Source organism: Oncorhynchus gorbuscha, linkage group LG06 (genome assembly GCF_021184085.1).
Source record: "Oncorhynchus gorbuscha isolate QuinsamMale2020 ecotype Even-year linkage group LG06, OgorEven_v1.0, whole genome shotgun sequence".
Lineage (NCBI taxonomy): Eukaryota > Metazoa > Chordata > Actinopteri > Salmoniformes > Salmonidae > Oncorhynchus > Oncorhynchus gorbuscha.
The window spans coordinates 106837548-106862212 of record NC_060178.1 but is presented as its reverse complement, the minus strand read 5'-3'; the positions used below and the strand labels follow the sequence as shown (position 1 = coordinate 106862212).

The window sequence follows — 24665 nt, the reverse complement described above, 5'->3', positions numbered from 1 at the left end:
AGGACAGGTATCTTTTGTCTGGTGGTTATTAAGGACAGGTGAATGTCTGGTGGTTAATAAGGACAGGTGAATGTCTGGTGGTTAATAAGGACAGGTGAATGTCTGGTGGTTAATAAGGATAGGTGAATGTCTGGTGGTTAATAAGGACAGGTATCTTTTGTCTGGTGGTTATTAAGGACAGGTGGTTGTCTGGTGGTTACTAAGGACAGGTGAATGTCTGGTGGTTATTAAGGACAGGTGATTTGTCTGGTGGTTATTAAGGACAGGTGAATTGTCTGTTGGTTATTAAGGACAGGTGATATCTGGTGGTTATTAAGGACAGGTGATTTGTCTGGTGGTTATTAAGGACAGGTGATTTGTCTGGTGGTTATTAAGGACAGGGTATTTGTCTGGTGGTTATTAAGGACAGGTGAATGTCTGGTGGTTATTAAGGACAGGTGATTTGTCTGGTGGTTATTAAGGACAGGTGATTTGTCTGGTGGTTATTAAGGACAGGGTATTTGTCTGGTGGTTATTAAGGACAGGTGATTTGTCTGGTGGTTATTAAGGACAGGGATTTGTCTGGTGGTTATTAAGGACAGGTGATTTGTCTGGTGGTTATTAAGGACAGGGTTTTGTCTGGTGGTTATTAAGGACAGGTAGTTTGTCTGGTGGTTATTAAGGACAGGTAGTTTGTCTGGTGGTTATTAAGGACAGATGATGCTCTGGTGGTTATTAAGGACAGGTGATGGTCTGGTGGTTATTAAGGACAGGTACATTGTCTGGTGGTTATTAAGGACAGGGTATTTGTCTGGTGGTTATTAAGGACAGGTGAATTGTCTGGTGGTTATTAAGGACAGGTGATTTGTCTGGTGGTTATTAAGGACAGGGTTTTGTCTGGTGGTTATTAAGGACAGGTGATGCTCTGGTGGTTATTAAGGACAGGTGATGGTCTGGTGGTTATTAAGGACAGGTACATTGTCTGGTGGTTATTAAGGACAGGAGGATTGTCTGGTGGTTATTAAGGACAGGTGATGCTCTGGTGGTTATTAAGGACAGGTGATGGTCTGGTGGTTATTAAGGACAGGTGAATTGTCTGGTGGTTATTAAGGACAGGTGATGCTCTGGTGGTTATTAAGGACATCTAGGTTTACAGGGACGGTGGAATAAAAACAAATATCGTCTTCAAAACATTAATATCTTAAAATAGAGCACCCATTTCTGAAAACAACAAAAGAAAAAGAAAATCTGTCATGTAAAAAACTGTTACACGTCCAAACAGGTTCAGGATTATTATTGTTTTGCAACAAAATACTTAGTTTTGTTTCGCATTTGTGGAAGTGGAAGACTCCTTCATATCCGATAGAGATCTGGCTAGCACAGAACACTCTCACAAAACACTGCAGATACGTTAGAATGGACTCAACAGCAACAGCCTTCAGAGTAGAGAGGCTGTGAGGATGTTGTGTGCTCCCAGGGTTGGGGTGGGAGAACTGTCCATCTGCCATCTTAGTCTCTGTCTCTGTCTCTACCCCTCTCTGGGTGTTGGGCAGTGGAAGCTGGTGAAGGGGGGATAGGTCATAGTGATGGCTCTAATGGAATAAATGGAACAGAATCCAAGGTGTTTGAAACTTTTCCATTCATTCCATTATAGCCATTAGATCCAGTCCTCAGATTTAAAGTGACACCAGCCTCCACTGGGTGGTGGCTCTAGTTTCTAGTTCCCTCCGGGCCCTTGATGCTGGTGTCAATGTCCCCCGGTCTGAGGTTGCAGGACGATGGGTCGCAGTAGCCATTGGGGCCAGCATTACCAGGAGGCCCAGGTACACCAGCCTGGCCAGGAACACCTGGAGGTCCTCTCTCGCCGTCACGTCCCTCCTGGCCGTAACCAGGCTTTCCGGGCTCACCTGTAGAGTTAGAGTTCGAGAAGAGTTAGCTAAACCATCTTACACCAAAGTAGAACATACAGAACCTCAAAGACTCAAGACTAGAACCTCAAGGACTCAAAAGTAGAACATTCTAGAGACTCTAAGTCCAAAGGCGAGATCAATAAGGCTTCTGCTTGTGGCAAACATGTTACCAGAGTAACAATTACAGTTGAATGACTTGAATGAACATTCCAAAATGTTATGGTGAAACATTACAAACAGCTACTTTTTAAAAAGGATTACTGCAACTTTTTAGCCACAATATTCAAACTGAAATGACTTAGCTATTCCTACTAAATATTGTGTAAAGTCTACATGGCCACTTGATTATTTTTATAAAGCAGTTTAGACCTAAAACAGACACTTGTGTTCTCAGACCTTTTGCTAATGATAACGAACGGTTGCAGCCAAACACAAAACCAAATGGAATACAGTATGTTAGCAAACTCTTTCCTTGTTCAACTCACCTCAAGACTAGAATATCTACACCTCCAAGACTAGAACATTTAGAAACTCCAAGACCAAGACTAGAACATTTAGAAACTCCAAGACCAAGACTAGAACATTTAGAAACTCCAAGACCAAGAATAGAACATTTAGAAACTCCAAGACCAAGAATAGAACATTTAGAAACTTCAAGACCAAGACTAGAACATCTAATTCCGCCAATACCAAGACTAGAACATCTAATACCGCCAAGACCAAGATTAGAACATTTAGAAACTCCAAGACCAAGACTAGAACATTTAGAAACTCCAAGACCAAGACTAGAACATTTAGAAACTCCAAGACCAAGACTAGAACATTTAGAAACTCCAAGACCAAGAATAGAACATCTAATACCGCCAAGACCAAGACTAGAACATCTAATACCGCCAAGACCAAGAATAAAACATTCTAGAAAATGTGAACATTTTACAATTTTAGTCATTACAACCTCCAAGACCAAGACTAGAATAGACAACCTCCAAGACCAAGACTATAATATACAACCAGACCAAGTGATCTACAACCAAGACCAAGTGAATATTAAGATAGAATATCTACAACCTCCAAGACCAAGACTAGAATATCTACAACCTCCAAGACCAAGACTAGAATATCTACAACCTCCAAGACCAAGACTAGAATATCTACAACCTCCAAGACCAAGACTAGAATATCTACAACCTCCAAGACCAAGACTAGAATATCTACAACTCCAAGACCAAGACTAGAATATCTACAACCTCCAAGACCAAGACTAGAATATCTACAACCAAGAGCAAGACTAGAATATCTACAACCTCCAAGACCAAGACTAGAATATCTACAACTCCAAGACCAAGACTAGAATATCTACAACCTCCAAGACCAAGACTAGAATATCTACAACCTCCAAGACCAGAATATCTACAACCAAGAATAGAATATCTACAACCTCCAAGACCAAGACTAGAATATCTACAACCTCCAAGACCAAGACTAGAATATCTACAACCTCCAAGACCAAGACTAGAATATCTACAACCTCCAAGACCAAGACTAGAATATCTACAACCAAGACCAAGACTAGAATATCTACAACCAAGACCAAGACTAGAATATCTACAACCTCCAAGACCAAGACTAGAATATCTACAACCTCCAAGACCAAGACTAGAATATCTACAACCTCCAAGACCAAGACTAGACTATCTACAACCTCCAAGACTAGAATATCTACAACCTCCAAGACCAAGACTAGAATATCTACAACCTCCAAGACTAGAATATCTACAACCTCCAAGACCAAGACTAGAATATCTACAACCTCCAAGACCAAGACTAGAATATCTACAACCAAGAGCAAGACTAGAATATCTACAACCTCCAAGACCAAGACTAGAATATCTACAAGACCTCCAAGACCAAGACTAGAATATCTACAACAAGACCAAGACTCCAAGACCAAGACTAGAATATCTACAACCTCCAAGACCAAGACTAGAATATCTACAACCTCCAAGACCAAGACTAGAATATCTACAACCTCCAAGACCAAGACTAGAATATCTACAACCTCCAAGACCAAGACTAGAATATCTACAACCTCCAAGACCAAGACTAGAATATCTACAACCAAGAGCAAGACTAGAATATCTACAACCAAGACCAAGACTAGAATATCTACAACCAAGACCAAGACTAGAATATCTACAACCTCCAAGACCAAGACTAGAACATCTACAACCAAGACCAAGACTAGAATATCTACAACCAAGACCAAGACTAGAATATCTACAACCAAGACCAAGACTAGAATATCTACAACCTCCAAGACCAAGACTAGAATATCTACAACCTCCAAGACCAAGACTAGAATATCTACAACCTCCAAGACCAAGACTAGAATATCTACAACCTCCAAGACTAGAATATCTACAACCAAGACCAAGACTAGAATATCTACAACCTCCAAGACCAAGACTAGACTATCTACAACCTCCAAGACCAAGACTAGAATATCTACAACCTCCAAGACCAAGACTAGACTATCTACAACCTCCAAGACTAGAATATCTACAACCTCCAAGACCAAGACTAGAATATCTACAACCTCTAAGACCAAGACTAGAATATCTACAACCTCCAAGACCAAGACTAGAATATCTACAACCTCCAAGACCAAGACTAGAATATCTACAACCAAGAGCAAGACTAGAATATCTACAACCTCCAAGACCAAGACTAGAATATCTACAACCTCCAAGACCAAGACTAGAATATCTACAACCTCCAAGACCAAGACTAGAATATCTACAACCTCCAAGACCAAGACTAGAATATCTACAACCTCCAAGACCAAGACTAGAATATCTACAACCAAGACCAAGACTAGAATATCTACAACCTCCAAGACCAAGACTAGAATATCTACAACCTCCAAGACCAAGACTAGAACATCTACAACCTCCAAGACCAAGACTAGAATATCTACAACTCCAAGACCAAGACTAGAATATCTACAACCAAGACCAAGACTAGAATATCTACAACCTCCAAGACCAAGACTAGAATATCTACAACCTCCAAGACCAAGACTAGAATATCTACAACCAAGACCAAGACTAGAATATCTACAACCTCCAAGACCAAGACTAGAATATCTACAACCAAGAGCAAGACTAGAATATCTACAACCTCCAAGACCAAGACTAGAATATCTACAACCTCCAAGACCAAGACTAGAATATCTACAACCTCCAAGACCAAGACTAGAATATCTACAACCTCCAAGACCAAGACTAGAATATCTACAACCTCCAAGACTAGAATATCTACAACCTCCAAGACCAAGACTAGAATATCTACAACCTCCAAGACTAGAATATCTACAACCTCCAAGACCAAGACTAGAATATCTACAACCTCCAAGACTAGAATATCTACAACCTCCAAGACCAAGACTAGAATATCTACAACCAAGACCAAGACTAGAATATCTACAACCTCCAAGACCAAGACTAGAATATCTACAACCAAGACCAAGACAACCTCCAAGACCAAGACTAGAATATCTACAACCTCCAAGACCAAGACTAGAATATCTACAACCTCCAAGACCAAGACTAGAATATCTACAACCTCCAAGACCAAGACTAGAATATCTACAACCTCCAAGACCAAGACTAGAATATCTACAACCTCCAAGACCAAGACTAGAATATCTACAACCTCCAAGACCAAGACTAGAATATCTACAACCTCCAAGAAGACCTCCAAGACCAAGACTAGAATATCTACAAACTAGAATATCTACAACCTCCAAGACCAAGACTAGAATATCTACAACCTCCAAGACCAAGACTAGAATATCTACAACCTCCAAGACCAAGACTAGAATATCTACAACCTCCAAGACCAAGACTAGAATATCTACAACCTCCCAAGACCAAGACTAGAATATCTACAACCAAGACCAAGACTAGAATATCTACAACCAAGACCAAGACTAGAATATCTACAACCTCCAAGACCAAGACTAGAATATCTACAACCTCCAAGACCAAGACTAGAATATCTACAACCTCCAAGACCAAGACTAGAATATCTACAACCTCCAAGACCAAGACTAGAATATCTACAACCTCCAAGACCAAGACTAGAATATCTACAACCTCCAAGACCAAGACTAGAATATCTACAACCAAGAGCAAGACTAGAATATCTACAACCAAGACCAAGACTAGAATATCTACAACCAAGACCAAGACTAGAATATCTACAACCAAGACCAAGACTAGAATATCTACAACCAAGACCAAGAATATCTACAACCAAGACCAAGACTAGAATATCTACAACCAAGACCAAGACTAGAATATCTACAACCTCCAAGACCAAGACTAGAATATCTACAACCTCCAAGACCAAGACTAGAATATCTACAACCTCCAAGACCAAGACTAGACTATCTACAACCTCCAAGACTAGAATATCTACAACCAAGACCAAGACTAGAATATCTACAACCTCCAAGACCAAGACTAGAATATCTACAACCTCCAAGACCAAGACTAGAATATCTACAACCTCCAAGACCAAGACTAGACTATCTACAACCTCCAAGACTAGAATATCTACAACCTCCAAGACCAAGACTAGAATATCTACAACCTCCAAGACCAAGACTAGAATATCTACAACCTCCAAGACCAAGACTAGAATATCTACAACCTCCAAGACCAAGACTAGAATATCTACAACCAAGAGCAAGACTAGAATATCTACAACCTCCAAGACCAAGACTAGAATATCTACAACCTCCAAGACCAAGACTAGAATATCTACAACCTCCAAGACCAAGACTAGAATATCTACAACCTCCAAGACCAAGACTAGAATATCTACAACCTCCAAGACCAAGACTAGAATATCTACAACCAAGACCAAGACTAGAATATCTACAACCTCCAAGACCAAGACTAGAATATCTACAACCTCCAAGACCAAGACTAGAATATCTACAACCTCCAAGACCAAGACTAGAATATCTACAACCTCCAAGACCAAGACTAGAATATCTACAACCAAGACCAAGACTAGAATATCTACAACCTCCAAGACCAAGACTAGAATATCTACAACCTCCAAGACCAAGACTAGAATATCTACAACCAAGACCAAGACTAGAATATCTACAACCTCCAAGACCAAGACTAGAATATCTACAACCAAGACCAAGACTAGAATATCTACAACCTCCAAGACCAAGACTAGAATATCTACAACCTCCAAGACCAAGACTAGAATATCTACAACCTCCAAGACCAAGACTAGAATATCTACAACCTCCAAGACCAAGACTAGAATATCTACAACCAAGACCAAGACTAGAATATCTACAACCTCCAAGACCAAGACTAGAATATCTACAACCTCCAAGACCAAGACTAGAATATCTACAACCTCCAAGACCAAGACTAGAATATCTACAACCTCCAAGACCAAGACTAGAATATCTACAACCTCCAAGACCAAGACTAGAATATCTACAACCAAGACCAAGACTAGAATATCTACAACCTCCAAGACCAAGACTAGAATATCTACAACTCCAAGACCAAGACTAGAATATCTACAACCTCCAAGACCAAGACTAGAATATCTACAACCTCCAAGACCAAGACTAGAATATCTACAACCTCCAAGACCAAGACTAGAATATCTACAACCTCCAAGACCAAGACTAGAATATCTACAACCTCCAAGACCAAGACTAGAATATCTACAACCTCCAAGACCAAGACTAGAATATCTACAACTAGAATATCTCCAAGACCAAGACTAGAATATCTACAACCTCCAAGACCAAGACTAGAATATCTACAACCTCCAAGACCAAGACTAGAATATCTACAACCTCCAAGACCAAGACTAGAATATCTACAACCAAGACCAAGACTAGAATATCTACAACCTCCAAGACCAAGACTAGAATATCTACAACCTCCAAGACCAAGACTAGAATATCTACAACCTCCAAGACCAAGACTAGAATATCTACAACCTCCAAGACCAAGAGCAAGACTAGAATATCTACAACCTCCAAGACCTACAACCAAGAGCAAGACTAGAATATCTACAACCAAGACCAAGACTAGAATATCTACAACCTCCAAGACCAAGACTAGAATATCTACAACCTCCAAGACCAAGACTAGAATATCTACAACCTCCAAGACCAAGACTAGAATATCTACAACCTCCAAGACCAAGACTAGAATATCTACCTCCAAGACTACAACCAAGACCAACCTCCAAGACCAAGACTAGAATATCTACAACCTCCAAGACAAGACTAGAATATCTACAACCAAGACCAAGACTAGAATATCTACAACCTCCAAGACCAAGACTAGAATATCTACAACCTCCAAGACCAAGACTAGAATATCTACAACCTCCAAGACCAAGACTAGAATATCTACAACCTCCAAGACCAAGACCAAGACTAGAATATCTACAACCTCCAAGACCAAGACTAGAATATCTACAACCTCCAAGACCAAGACTAGAATATCTACAACCTCCAAGACCAAGACTAGAATATCTACAACCTCCAAGACCAAGACTAGAATATCTACAACCTCCAAGACCAAGACTAGAATATCTACAACCTCCAAGACCAAGACTAGAATATCTACAACCTCCAAGACCAAGACTAGAATATCTACAACCTCCAAGACCAAGACTAGAATATCTACAACCTCCAAGACCAAGACTAGAATATCTACAACCAAGACCAAGAAGAATATCTACAACCTCCAAGACCAAGACTAGAATATCTACAACCTCCAAGACCAAGACTAGAATATCTACAACCAAGACCAAGACTAGAATATCTACAACCTCCAAGACCAAGACTAGAATATCTACAACCAAGACCAAGACTAGAATATCTACAACCTCCAAGACCAAGACTAGAATATCTACAACCTCCAAGACCAAGACTAGAATATCTACAACCTCCAAGACCAAGACTAGAATATCTACAACCTCCAAGACCAAGACTAGAATATCTACAACCTCCAAGACCAAGACTAGAATATCTACAACCTCCAAGACCAAGACTAGAATATCTACAACCTCCAAGACCAAGACTAGAATATCTACAACCTCCAAGACCAAGACTAGAATATCTACAACCAAGACCAAGACTAGAATATCTACAACCTCCAAGACCAAGACTAGAATATCTACAACCAAGACCAAGACTAGAATATCTACAACCTCCAAGACCAAGACTAGAATATCTACAACCAAGACCAAGACTAGAATATCTACAACCTCCAAGACCAAGACTAGAATATCTACAACCAAGACCAAGACTAGAATATCTACAACCTCCAAGACCAAGACTAGAATATCTACAACCTCCAAGACCAAGACTAGAATATCTACAACCTCCAAGACCAAGACTAGAATATCTACAACCTCCAAGACCAAGACTAGAATATCTACAACCTCCAAGACCAAGACTAGAATATCTACAACCAAGACCAAGACTAGAATATCTACAACCTCCAAGACCAAGACTAGAATATCTACAACCAAGACCAAGACTAGAATATCTACAACCTCCAAGACCAAGACTAGAATATCTACAACCAAGACCAAGACTAGAATATCTACAACCTCCAAGACCAAGACTAGAATATCTACAACCTCCAAGACCAAGACTAGAATATCTACAACCAAGACCAAGACTAGAATATCTACCACCTCCAAGACCAAGACTAGACTATCTACAACCTCCAAGACCAAGACTAGAATATCTACAACCAAGACCAAGACTAGAATATCTACAACCTCCAAGACCAAGACTAGAATATCTACAACCTCCAAGACCAAGACTAGAATATCTACAACCTCCAAGACCAAGACTAGAATATCTACAACCTCCAAGACCAAGACTAGAATATCTACAACCTCCAAGACCAAGACTAGAATATCTACAACCTCCAAGACCAAGACTAGAATATCTACAACCTCCAAGACTAGAATATCTACAACCTCCAAGACTAGAATATCTACAACCAAGAGCAAGACTAGAATATCTACAACCTCCAAGACCAAGACTAGAATATCTACAACCTCCAAGACCAAGACTAGAATATCTACAACCTCCAAGACCAAGACTAGACTATCTACAACCTCCAAGACCAAGACTAGAATATCTACAACCTCCAAGACTAGAATATCTACAACCTCCAAGACTAGAATATCTACAACCAAGAGCAAGACTAGAATATCTACAACCTCCAAGACCAAGACTAGAATATCTACAACCTCCAAGACCAAGACTAGACTATCTACAACCTCCAAGACCAAGACTAGAATATCTACAACCTCCAAGACTAGAATATCTACAACCTCCAAGACTAGAATATCTACAACCAAGAGCAAGACTAGAATATCTACAACCTCCAAGACCAAGACTAGAATATCTACAACCTCCAAGACCAAGACTAGACTATCTACAACCTCCAAGACCAAGACTAGAATATCTACAACCTCCAAGACTAGAATATCTACAACCTCCAAGACTAGAATATCTACAACCAAGAGCAAGACTAGAATATCTACAACCTCCAAGACTAGAATATCTACAACCTCCAAGACTAGAATATCTACAACCAAGAGCAAGACTAGAATATCTACAACCTCCAAGACTAGAATATCTACAACCTCCAAGACTAGAATATCTACAACCTCCAAGACTATAATATCTACAACCAAGACCAAGACTAGAATATCTACAACCTCCAAGACTAGAATATCTACAACCTCCAAGACTAGAATATCTACAACCAAGACCAAGACTAGAATATCTACAACCAAGACCAAGACTAGAATATCTACAACCTCCAAGACCAAGACTAGAACATCTACAACCAAGACCAAGACTAGAATATCTACAACCAAGACCAAGACTAGAATATCTACAACCAAGACCAAGACTAGAATATCTACAACCTCCAAGACCAAGACTAGAATATCTACAACCTCCAAGACCAAGACTAGAATATCTACAACCTCCAAGACCAAGACTAGAATATCTACAACCTCCAAGACCAAGACTAGAATATCTACAACCAAGACCAAGACTAGAATATCTACAACCTCCAAGACCAAGACTAGAATATCTACAACCAAGACCAAGACTAGAATATCTACCACCTCCAAGACCAAGACTAGAATATCTACAACCAAGACCAAGACTAGAATATCTACAACCTCCAAGACCAAGACTAGAATATCTACAACCAAGACCAAGACTAGAATATCTACAACCTCCAAGACCAAGACTAGCATATATACAACCTCCAAGACCAAGACTAGAATATCTACAACCAAGACCAAGACTAGGATATCTACAACCAAGACCAAGACTAGCATATCTACAACCTCCAAGACCAAGACTAGAATATCTACAACCAAGACCAAGACTAGGATATCTACAACCAAGACCAAGACTAGCATATCTACAACCTCCAAGACCAAGACTAGAATATCTACAACCAAGACCAAGACTAGGATATCTACAACCAAGACCAAGACTAGGATTAGAACATAAAGAAAAAGTAAGCTACTGATGGTTCACTTCTCCATGGGGATCAAGGTCGATGTCACTCACCTGGTAGACCGGGAGGTCCTGGCTGGCCCTTGGCCCCTCGCACCGTGGGACCTCGGTCTCCTCTGTCGCCCAATTCACCTGCACCACACAGCATGTTAATTACAAGGGTTATTCTAAAACTCCTTTGGGTACATGAGCTGAATTTTGCTTTCAAATGTTCAAATAACAGTAACATTAAAAATCCTCTCCCCACCTTTGGGTCCTTTGAGTCCTAGGAGTCCTGGAGGTCCTTTGAGGCCAGGCAGTCCTCTTGCTCCAGCCTGCCCAGGGAAGCCACTGTCCCCTGGGGGTCCGGCAGGACCAGGAGGCCCTGGCTTACCAGGCAGGCCCGCTGCTCCAGACTCCGGCCTCCTTAGACTGGCAGCCAACTGGGCTAGTTGCTCTGTTGGAGCAAGAGGAATGGGAATGATGAGCAAACAATTAATCAATCAAATGTATTAAAGGCCCAGTGCAGTCCAAAATGTGATTTCCTTTGTTTTATATATATTTCCACACTTTAATATTGGAATAATACTGTGAAATTGTGAAAATTAGGATAATTCCTTTTAGTGTAGGGGCTGTTTGAAAAGACCGCCTAAGATTTCTGCCTCTTTTGGTGGGATGGCGTTTTGGCCTGCCTGGTGACATTACCAGGTGATAAATCAGTTAATAGACCAATAAGAAAGAGAATTCCAAACCTCTCTGCCAATAACAGCTAGTTTTCAGTTTCCCCTCCCCACTTAGACCACTCCCAGACAGTGTTAGCAAAATTCTTGCTTGAGAAATGTCTCTTTGCTAAATTTATTGTTGACCGTTTCAATTTAAAACAATCACAATAAGGTACTCAATTGTTTTCACAGAAATGATTTGTTATTGAGATGAAAATGGAACTTTAATGAAGGCCTTTTTATAAATGTTATAAAAATTGTAGTCCTCCTTATTCTTACACATTCAAGTCTGCCTCGGTAAATTGAGCAGAGTGAAAATACTTATCGGAAAACATCCAACTCTACGGGATTGGTGTCCCTTAACCAGGACAGTTGTTGCTCAATATGTGATAATGTGACTAGAAAACATTGTATACAACAGCCAACTATCCGGGACAAAGACATGTCTTATAAGGGCAGAAAGCTTAAATTATTGTTAACTAACTGCAGTGTCCAATTTACAGTAGCTATTACACACAAAACATACCATGCTACTGTTTGAAGATAGCGCACAACAACAAAACACTTTTATCACGGCTGGTGATTTGATACATTCACCTCTGAAGGTATAAATCATGTACATACATTCAGTAATCTTGCTCTGATTTGTCATCCTGAGGGTCCCAGAGATAAAATGTAGTGTCATTTTTTAAATATTTAAATGTAGGAACTGGGATCTATAGTTTGACCCCACTAATGTCTCTGGCTCCACAACCACCCCGCTTGGCCCTCGAGATCCATCATGATCTAGATCCATCATGTATAACATTCCTGGGAGTGTTAAGCTTTAATATTTTATTACCATAGAATGTTTGTATGTTCTCTATAGTTATGTACTTGAAAATGTATAAATTGACCAATTCGGCACATTTGGGCAAACTCCTGGCAGACTTGATGCAAAATATTGTGTAGTGAGGTAATTGTTCTCTGGATCAGTCTGACACTTTGCAAACACACTGCTGCCATCTTGTGGACAGAATCTAAATTACACCTAGGATCCTACCTTAATGTATGGCCTTTCACTTGCATTTCAAAGATGATGGAACACAAAAATAAATAGAAAATGCACGTTGTTTTTATTATATTATCTTTTACCAGATCTAATTGTTTTATATTCTCCTACATTAATTTCACATTTCCACACACTTCAAAGTGTTAATTTTCAAATGTTATCAAGAATATGCATATCCTTGCTTCAGGTCCTGAGCTACAGGCAGTTAGATTTGGGTCATTTGAGGTGAAAATTTAAAAAAAGGGTACGATCCTTAAGAAACTGAAAAATATATATGTGTATTTATGGTGCCAAGAGTTCAACATAAAACTCCTAAGGCTTTTGGCTTGGTATTTTACACTCCAAATTCCAGTCTTTGTTTTTCTGCTTTTAGCAAAAGTGCAGGTCCTCTGGAGGTGAAATACATTTTTCAGCACATTGGGTATAAAAAAGTAATGAGTTTAGGAGGAGAGTAGTGGTAGTGGGAGGAGGGGGTGGGATACTGTAAGAGGGCCCAGGGAGAGAGACAAAAAAACAGGCTGCCACTTCAGCATTTCTGGGGTTCAGGAGTCTGTTATCCATCAAACTAACAAAGGTTGAAGCGTATTTATGATGGGTTTTTTCTGCTTCCCTCTCTTCAAACTGTCAAGTCAGATATGCTATATCCCCCAAACTCAACTCTGGACCTCGAAGCCAGTTCTACTGCATTTCTTCATTGTTCCCCTCTAATCCGGGACTGATTTAGACCTGGGACACTGGCTGTGTACAATTCATTATTGGGTAGGACAGAAAAGCAGCAGGCTCCGGACCTCATAGGGTCAGAGTTGAATACCCCTGGTCTATAGTATAAACAATGAGGTTGGGGATATTACAGAGTGTTTATACTTAAAGGTAGAGTGGGATACATTGATTTTAAAGAAACTGAAGGAATGACAGTGTGCAATATTCTTACCTTGCATAACTCTCATGCAGACTTGTCTGATGTGTTGATCGCTTGGTTCTTTACCCTGAAGGATAACATAACAAAAGGTTTATGATGAGAAAACAGCTTTAATAAACATAGATTTAGCTTCTGAAATGCATTATGTAAGCCCTAGTTGTGTTATGCTGGATACACTGGAAAACTGTTGTCCATGGCCTAAGGTCCAGGAGGGAAAGGCCTAGCAGTAAGTTAGTACATTTGTAAGTAAGTAAGAATGTAAATAAGTTAGCATGTATGTAGGTTAGTAACTAAGTATGTAAGTAGGTATGTACGTACATAAGTAAGTAAGTAAGTACTATGTAAGTGAGTTTGTAGGTATATAAGTAAGCACGTAAGTTAATTAGTAAGTAAGTATGTAAGTTAGTAAGTTTGTAAGTAAGTTCAGGTATATAGTCTTCAAAGTTTTGGGTGGAGGTGGTTTGGGGGTACCTACCGCCGGTCCCTGTGACCCCCTGATTCCTGGTGCGCCCCTGTTGCCCTGCATGCCACGTGGTCCAGAAGTACCAGCTGGGCCCTCGATGCCAGGCTGCCCTCTGCTACCCTCTGGCCCTCTGTTACCAGGCTCTCCTGGGTTTCCAACCTGGAGACAGAGAGGGGATAACTGGATCAGAACAACATTACATGGGTGGTATTGAGCTCAATGAAGACTTCTGAGTTCCGGGGGTGCTGGGGAGCCAGCCATGGAATAAACTAACATCTGTTTTTATCTGGAACAAGAAAAACCCGGAAGATTGTATTGCGGAGATGTCGTCTCGTTTTGGATGACAGAAACCCCTGATGTTACAGGCATGAAATGGATGACCTTGGAGATCTCGTCCTGTGGCCCGACCTCCTTAGCTGTCTTACTCTGCTCAAAACTTGCATTAGCTGAGCCTGTTTCCAAATACACTTCAGGCTTCATTCATTAGCTGAGCCTGTTTCCAAATACACTTCAGGCTTCATTCATTAGCTGAGCCTGTTTCCAAATACACTTCAGGCTTCATTCATTAACTGAGCCTGTTACCAAATACACTTCAGGCTTCATTCATTAGCTGAGCATGTTTCCAAATACACTTCAGGCTTCATTCATTAGCTGAGCCTGTTTCCAAATACACTTCAGGCTTCATTCATTAGCTGAGCCTGTTTCCAAATACACTTCAGGCTTCATTCATTAGCTGAGCCTGTTTCCAAATACACTTCAGGCATCATTCATTAGCTGAGCCTGTTTCCAAATACACTTCAAGCTACATTCATTAGCTGAGCCTGTTTCCAAATACACTTCAGGCATCATTCATTAGCTGAGCCTGTTTCCAAATACACTTCAAGCTACATTCATTAGCTGAGCCTGTTTCCAAATACACTCCAGCTTCATTCATTAGCTGAGCCTGTTTCCAAATACACTTCAGGCTTCATTCATTAGCTGAGCCTGTTTCCAAATACACTTCAGGCTTCATTCATTAGCTGAGCCTGTTTCCAAATACACTTCAGGCTTCATTCATTAGCTGAGCCTGTTTCCAAATACACTTCAAGCTACATTCATTAGCTGAGCCTGTTTCCAAATACACTTCAGGCATCATTCATTAGCTGAGCCTGTTTCCAAATACACTTCAGGCTTCATTCATTAGCTGAGCCTGTTTCCAAATACACTTCAGGCTTCATTCATTAGCTGAGCCTGTTTCCAAATACACTTCAGGCTTCATTCATTAACTGAGCCTGTTACCAAATACACTTCAGGCTTCATTCATTAGCTGAGCCTGTTTCCAAATACACTTCAGGCTTCATTCATTAGCTGAGCCTGTTTCCAAATACACTTCAGGCTTCATTCATTAGCTGAGCCTGTTTCCAAATACACTTCAGGCTTCATTCATTAGCTGAGCCTGTTTCCAAATACACTTCAGGCATCATTCATTAGCTGAGCCTGTTTCCAAATACACTTCAAGCTACATTCATTAGCTGAGCCTGTTTCAAATACACTTCAGGCATCATTCATTAGCTGAGCCTGTTTCCAAATACACTTCAAGCTACATTCATTAGCTGAGCCTGTTACCAAATACACTTCAGGCTTCATTCATTAGCTGAGCCTGTTTCCAAATACACTTCAGGCTTCATTCATTAGCTGAGCCTGTTTCCAAATACACTTCAGGCTTCATTCATTAGCTGAGCCTGTTTCCAAATACACTTCAGGCTTCATTCATTAGCTGAGCCTGTTTCCAAATACACTTCAGGCTTCATTCATTAGCTGAGCCTGTTTCCAAATACACAGGCTTCATTCATTAGCTGAGCCTGTTACCAAATACACTTCAGGCTTCATTCATTAGCTGAGCCTGTTTCCAAATACACATTCATTAGCTGAGCCTGCAAATACACTTCAGGCTTCATTGATTAGCTGGGCCTGTTTCCAAATACACTTCAGGCTCATTCATTAGCTGAGCCTGTTTCCAAATACACTTCAGGCTTCATTCATTAGCTGAGCCTGTTTCCAAATACACTTCAGGCTTCATTCATTAGCTGGGCCTGTTTCCAAATACACTTCAGGCTTCATTCATTAGCTGAGCCTGTTTCCAAATACACTTCAGGCTTCATTCATTAGCTGAGCCTGTTACCAAATACACTTCAGGCTTCATTCATTAGCTGGGCCTGTTTCCAAATACACTTCAGGCTCCATTCATTAGCTGAGCCTGTTACCAAATACACTTCAGGCTTCATTGATTAGCTGGGCCTGTTTCCAAATACACTTCAGGCTCCATTCATTAGCTGGGCCTGTTTCCAAATACACTTCAGGCTTCATTCATTAGCTGAGCCTGTTACCAAATACACTTCAGGCTTCATTCATTAGCTGGGCCTGTTTCCAAATACACTTCAGGCTCCATTCATTAGCTGAGCCTGTTTCCAAATACACTTCAGGCTTCATTCATTAGCTGGGCCTGTTTCCAAATACACTTCAGGCTTCATTCATTAGCTGAGCCTGTTTCCAAATACACTTCAGGCTTCATTCATTAGCTGAGCCTGTTTCCAAATACACTTCAGGCTTCATTCATTAGCTGAGCCTGTTTCCAAATACACTTCAGGCTTCATTCATTAGCTGAGCCTGTTACTAAATACACTTCAGGCTTCATTCATTAGCTGGGCCTGTTACCAAATACAATTCAGGCTTCATTCATTAGCTGAGCCTGTTTCCAAATACACTTCAGGCTTCATTCATTAGCTGGGCCTGTTACCAAATACACTTCAGGCTTCATTCATTAGCTGAGCCTGTTACCAAATACACTTCAGGCTTCATTCATTAGCTGAGCCTGTTACCAAATACACTTCAGGCTTCATTCATTAGCTGAGCCTGTTTCCAAATACACTTCAGGCTCTGATTTATCTCTACAGAAACTGCACATGGAGCTCGAACGAAATAGAATTCAAATAATTTAAACAACATCAGTCAATTAGTTTTTTTAAACGTTGAAAACCCCCCCTAAATGTTGGTTAACCACTTAGCACTACTACTAACACTCTATGGGTGCAGATAAACTGTCTCAACGTTATATTCCTGGTTGGAGACATGGAACTGTTTCTAGAAGAGTACAGAACTCACCACTCCTTTGGGTCCAGCTTCTCCTTGGTCACCCTATTATACAAATGAGAGAAACACAGAGGATTAGTTCAGGTGGAGTTAAAACGGGTTGTTTAAAAGGCTCCAATGTGAGGTTGGGTTGGATGCAATGAATCCTTGCTGGAGTGATAACTTACAACATCTCCTTTGTCTCCAGAGGTTCCCTCAGAACCTTGTCCCCCCTACACACACACACACACACACACACACACCAATATAAATTATTTTGGGGTAAAATCACTCTTCTGGATATAACAAATGCCAAGGGTAAGTTAGAAACACACACACACACACACACACACACACACACACACACACACACACACACACACACACACACACACACACACACACACACACACACACACACACACACACACACACACACACACACACACACACACACACACACACATATATACATTCATGCTACTCACACATCTCAACAGCTGCTACCAGATTCTTATTATGATTGCTAAATACAGCACAATTTAACCACTTGCCCACCAAAACATGTGTAAATATTGGACTATAAATTGTTATTCTACTATGTTGGACTATAAATTGTTATTCTACTATGTTGGACTATACATTGTTATTCTACTATGTTGGACTATACATTGTTATTCTACTATGTTGGACTATACATTGTTAGTCCACTATGTTGAACTATACATTGTTATTCTACTATGTTGGACTATAAATTGTTATTCTACTATGTTGGACTATAAATTGTTATTCTACTATGTTGGACTATACATTGTTATTCTACTATGTTGGACTATACATTGTTATTCTACTATGTTGGACTATACATTGTTATTCTACTATGTTGGACTATAAATTGTTATTCTACTATGTTGGACTATAAATTGTTATTCTACTATGTTGGACTATACATTGTTATTCTACTATGTTGGACTATAAATTGTTATTCTACTATGTTGGACTATACATTGTTATTCTACTATGTTGGTGGTATTCTACTATGTTGGACTATACATTGTTATTCTACTATGTTGGACTATACATTGTTATTCTACTATGTTGGACTATAAATTGTTATTCTACTATGTTGGACTATACATTGTTATTCCACTATGTTGGACTATACATTGTTATTCCACTATGTTGGACTATACATTGTTATTCCACTATGTTGGACTATACATTGTTAGTCCACTATGTTGGACTATACATTGTTATTCCACTATGTTGGACTATACATTGTTATTCTACTATGTTGGACTATACATTGTTATTCTACTATGTTGGACTATACATTGTTATTCTACTATGTTGGACTATACATTGTTATTCTACTATGTTGGACTATACATTGTTAGTCCACTATGCTGGACTATACATTGTTATTCCACTATGTTGGACTATACATTGTTATTCTACTATGTTGGACTATACATTGTTATTCCACTATGTTGGACTATACATTGTTATTCTACTATGTTGGACTACACATTGTTATTCTACTATGTTGGACTATACATTGTTATTCTACTATGTTGGACTACACATTGTTATTCTACTATGTTGGACTACACATTGTTATTCTACTATGTTGGACTATACATTGTTATTCTACTATGTTGGACTATACATTGTTATTCTACTATGTTGGACTACACATTGTTATTCTACTATGTTGGACTATACATTGTTATTCTACTATGTTGGACTATACATTGTTATTCTACTATGTTGGACTATACATTGTTATTCTACTATGTTGGACTATACATTGTTATTCTACTATGTTGGACTATACATTGTTATTCTACTATGTTGGACTATACATTGTTATTCTACTATGTTGGACTACATTGTTATTCTACTATGTTGGACTATACATTGTTATTCTACTATGTTGGACTATACATTGTTATTCTACTATGTTGGACTATAAATTGTTATTCTACTATGGACTATACATTGTTATTCTACTATGTTGGACTATACATTGTTATTCTACTATGTTGGACTATAAATTGTTATTCTACTATGTTGGACTATACATTGTTATTCTACTATGTTGGACTATACATTGTTATTCTACTATGTTGGACTATACATTGTTATTCTACTATGTTGGACTATACATTGTTATTCTACTATGTTGGACTATACATTGTTATTCTACTATGTTGGACTATACATTGTTATTCTACTATGTTGGACTATACATTGTTATTCCACTATGTTGGACTATACATTGTTATTCCACTATGTTGGACTATACATTGTTATTCTACTATGGACTATACATTGTTATTCTACTATGTTGGACTATACATTGTTATTCTACTATGTTGGACTATACATTGTTATTCTACTATGTTGGACTATACATTGTTATTCTACTATGTTGGACTATACATTGTTATTCTACTATGTTGGACTATACATTGTTATTCTACTATGTTGGACTATACATTGTTATTCCACTATGTTGGACTATACATTGTTATTCTACTATGTTGGACTATACATTGTTATTCTACTATGTTGGACTATACATTGTTATTCTACTATGTTGGACTATACATTGTTATTCTCTATGTTGGACTATACATTGTTATTCTACTATGTTGGACTATACATTGTTATTCTACTATGTTGGACTATACATTGTTATTCTACTATGTTGGACTATACATTGTTATTCTACTAATTGTTATTCTACTATGTTGGACTACACATTGTTATTCTACTATGTTGTTATTCTACTATGTTGGATCTTTTCTTATGTTGGACTATACATTGTTATTCTACTATGTTGTACATTGTTATTCTACTAGGAACCTGCCAGTAAGCTACTATGTTGGTCAGACAGTGTCTACCATGTGTATCCTGAATTCTACTATGTTGGACTAGTTATTCTACTATGTTGACACATTGGAAATGGGACCCATCCACACTCTGCTGCTGGAGTATCACATTGACTTTACTAGATGCAGCCAGATATTCTACTATGTTGAGATAAACAGACATTTTTAAAGATACTATTTCTATAAACCTGCTAAACCCCTTTATGGTTTTCTGATCTTTTCTTATTTCTCCCTGAAGTGGAGGAGAAACCAGTTCACTATTGAAAATCTTTCAACTACAGTACAGTTAAACAATTATACTACTATGTAACGTTATACAGTAGATTATACATCCTGAACATACGACTAGTAAACTGACACTGGAAAGGGCCCATCCACACTCTGCTGCTGGAGTATCACATTGACTTTAAGATGCAGCCAGATATTGTTGTGAGAGATAATTAGACATTTTAAAGATAGATTTATACTGTTAGATAACAACACTAGTTCTCCCTGAAGTGGAGGAGAAACCAGTTACTATTGAAAATCTTTACTACAGTTAGACAACAATAGTTATACTACTATGTAACATTATACAGTAGATTTATACAGTTAGACAACAACACTAGTTATACTACTATGTAATGTTATACAGTAGATTTATGCAGTTAGACAACAACACTAGTTATACTACTATGTAAAGTTATACAGTAGATTTATACAGTTAGATAACAACACTAGTTATACTACTATGTAAAGTTATACAGTAGATTTATACAGTTAGACAACAACACTAGTTTATACTACTATGTAAAGTTATACAGTAGATTTATACAGTTAGATAACAACACTAGTTATACTACTATGTAACGTTATACAGTAGATTTACACAGTTAGACAACAACACTAGTTATACTACTATGTAACGTTATACAGTAGATTTATACAGTTAGACAACAACACTAGTTATACTACTATGTAAAGTCATACAGTAGATTTATACAGTTAGACAACAACACTAGTTATACTACTATGTAACGTTATACAGTAGATTTATACAGTTAGATAACAACACTAGTTATACTACTATGTAAAGTTATACAGTAGATTTATACAGTTAGACAACAACACTAGTTATACTACTATGTAAAGTTATACAGTAGATGTATACAGTTAGACAACAACACTAGTTATACTACTATGTAAAGTTATACAGTAGATTTATACAGTATAATATCAGTAGTTTAGTTTTATAATATCAGTAGTATGTTTAGTTGTATAATATCAGTAGTATGTTTAGTTGTATAATATCAGTAGTATGTTTAGTTGTATAATATCAGTGATTGTTTCCCCACCAGACGGCAGGTCTCTACAGAGGGGATAGATACCAGTCAGAATAGAACGTCCTCTTATCTTACCCTCTCTCCCTTCACTCGGGGAGGCCTGGGGGTCGGGAACACCAGGAAGACCAAGATCTCCTTTAGGTCCCTACAAAACAAAGGAAGAGCGTCAACAAGGAGGTCAGAGGTCAACACCACACTACTGAATGTCCTTAGAGCAAGGTGCTTGCGGTGCAAGGATTGTGGGTTAGATTCCTGGGACAGACCATATGTAACATGTATGTACGCATGACTGTAGGATTACAAGCCTCTGCTGAATGGAATACTGTATGTAAATATCTAAACCTACAGAACACGACAGCAGAAAGTAGTGGAAACCTCAGATAAGACAGCAGAGTATGGAGAAACTAACCACAAGATCTTCAGTCATTAGGGCAACATACACTGGTGAATTAACTGTTCATGAGACAGCCTATATCAGGGTCGTGACTCAAAACATGCACAGAAGAAAGGAATTTCTAAAAACCTGGCTGCAATTTTTTTTGTATGTATTGTGTGTGTGTGTGTGTGTGTCTCTTTGTTCTCTGTGCTGGGCACACCTTTGATTGCTGACCGTGTGTGTGAGGAATGCCAAAGCAACAGAAGCTCTTTCAGCCAGCTGGCCCTGGCCCTCATTCTCTCCTTACTGTGAAAAATAGCCTCTGTGTGAGATCCTGAGATTCCGTTCAGAACTATTCTCTAGGGAATTTCTGTGTAACCACAGCCAGGTCCCCACTCTCTGTAACCACAGACAGGTCCCCACTCTCTGTAACCACAGACAGGTCCCCACTCTCTGTAACCACAGACAGGTCCCCACTCTCTGTAACCACAGCCAGGTCCCCACTCTCTGTAACCACAGCCAGGTCCACTCTCTGTAACCACAGCCAGGTCCACTCTCTGTAACCACAGCCAGGTCAACACTCTCTGTAACCACAGCCCAGGTCCCACTCTGTAACCACAGCCAGGTCCACTCTCTGTAACCACAGCCAGGTCCACTCTCTGTAACCACAGCCAGGTCCCCACTCTCTGTAACCACAGCCAGGTCCACTCTCTGTAACCACAGCCAGGTCCACTCTCTGTAACCACAGCCAGGTCCACTCTCTGTAACCACAGCCAGGTCTCCACTCTCTGTAACCACAGCCCAGGTCCACTCTCTGTAACCACAGCCAGGTCCACTCTCTGTAATCACAGCCAGGTCCACTCTCTGTAACCACAGCCAGGTCCACTCTCTGTAACCCACAGCCGAGTCCCTCTCTGTAACCACAGCCAGGTCCACTCTCTGTAACCACAGCCAGGTCCACTCCTCTACAAGCCACAGCCAGGTCCCTCTGTAACCACAGCCAGGTCCCCCTCCACAAACACAGCCAGGTCACTCTCTTCACTTGCTTCAGTCCCTCAGCAACCACAGCCAGGTCTCCACTCTCTGTAACCACAGCCAGGTCCACTCTCTGTAACCACAGCCAGGTCCCCACTCTCTGTAACCACAGCCAGGTCCCCACTCTCCCTCTCCCTCTCCCTCTCCCTCTCTCTCTCTCTCTCTCTCTCTCTCTCTCTCTCTCTCTCTCTCTCTCTCTCTCTCTCTCTCTCTCTCTCTCTCTCTCTCTCTCTCTCTCTCTCTCTCTCTCTCTCTCTCTCTCTCTCTCTCTCTCTACTCACATCACTCTACTCTCTCTCGTCACATCTCATCTCATCTCTGTCTCGTGTAGTTCCAGCCTAACTTTGTCATCATTGAGTCGTTGTTACAAAGTATGTTTCCTTTCGTTAATCCTTATATTATACCTGACACGAAGACACACAGCATCACACAGCAACCAGACAACAACAATAACTCACCCTGGCTCCTGGTTTGCCCGGTGGGCGGCTGGTCCTTGTACTCCGATGTCTCCCTAGAGAGGTGTCAAAGGGAATTACAAGAGAGAAGAAGAGGTTTGTTTTATTACACATTAATGCACGATAAAGGACATTAAAATGGCAAAACTGGTTGCATTGACATCACCGACATCATTATAACCCAATTACTACCAGTTGTAATCTGGTTGTGATGGCGTCATAAAAACAGCTTTGCCTGCTGGGAAATATAATAAATGACAGGATACTCACCGGTCCACCAATGGGTCCAACGGGTCCTAGACCTCCTGCTTTGCCTTGCTCTCCTACACAGAGACATCACAGTGAACAGGTCGTTACTGGATGGACAACTTGAAATGCATTTTAAATCAACTTGGATTTGAATTGGACTTACTGTTTTACCAGCAGATCCTATTGTTCCAAGAAGACCTGCCTCTCCAGAGCTACCCTGAAGTAGAGCAACAGAAACAGAGTTTAGTGTCATAATCTCTCGAGGACTGATGCACGTACCATAGGATGGTATCGTAGTGTCTGTCAACAGACTGGGATGCCACAACTAACAAGGAACTGTGTCCAATGTGCAGATTTTTCATCACTGATTTGGGACATTTGGCCCGTGGACTTGTCCAACACTTACAGAGAGCAGGGGTGGAGCTACAGGTCAGTGTCAGGACAGTCAGGTCAGGGTCAGGACAGTCAGGTCAGGGTCAGGACAGTCAGGACAGTCAGGTCAGTGTCAGGACAGTCAGGTCAGTGTCAGGACAGTCAGGTCAGTGTCAGGACAGTCAGGTCAGTGTCAGGACAGT

The 24665-nt window shown here is 39.9% G+C and overlaps 1 protein-coding gene across 1 annotated transcript in view; it reads right to left on the bottom strand.

The window, feature by feature from the left end:
• Positions 1-490: 490 nt before the first annotated feature.
• LOC124038793 (collagen alpha-1(IX) chain-like) overlaps positions 491-24665 on the bottom strand; it is a 24724-nt gene continuing 549 nt past the window's right edge. The window contains exons 2-12 of the mRNA XM_046354856.1: positions 24262-24307; positions 24112-24164; positions 23845-23897; positions 22051-22120; positions 17945-17989; positions 17790-17822; positions 14661-14807; positions 14198-14252; positions 11762-11950; positions 11569-11646; positions 491-1886 (exon numbers count right to left, since the gene is read on the bottom strand). Coding sequence (XP_046210812.1) covers positions 1690-1886; positions 11569-11646; positions 11762-11950; positions 14198-14252; positions 14661-14807; positions 17790-17822; positions 17945-17989; positions 22051-22120; positions 23845-23897; positions 24112-24164; positions 24262-24307 — 966 coding nt within the window. The 3' untranslated portion in view covers positions 491-1689. The remainder of the gene's footprint in view (positions 1887-11568; positions 11647-11761; positions 11951-14197; positions 14253-14660; positions 14808-17789; positions 17823-17944; positions 17990-22050; positions 22121-23844; positions 23898-24111; positions 24165-24261; positions 24308-24665) is intronic.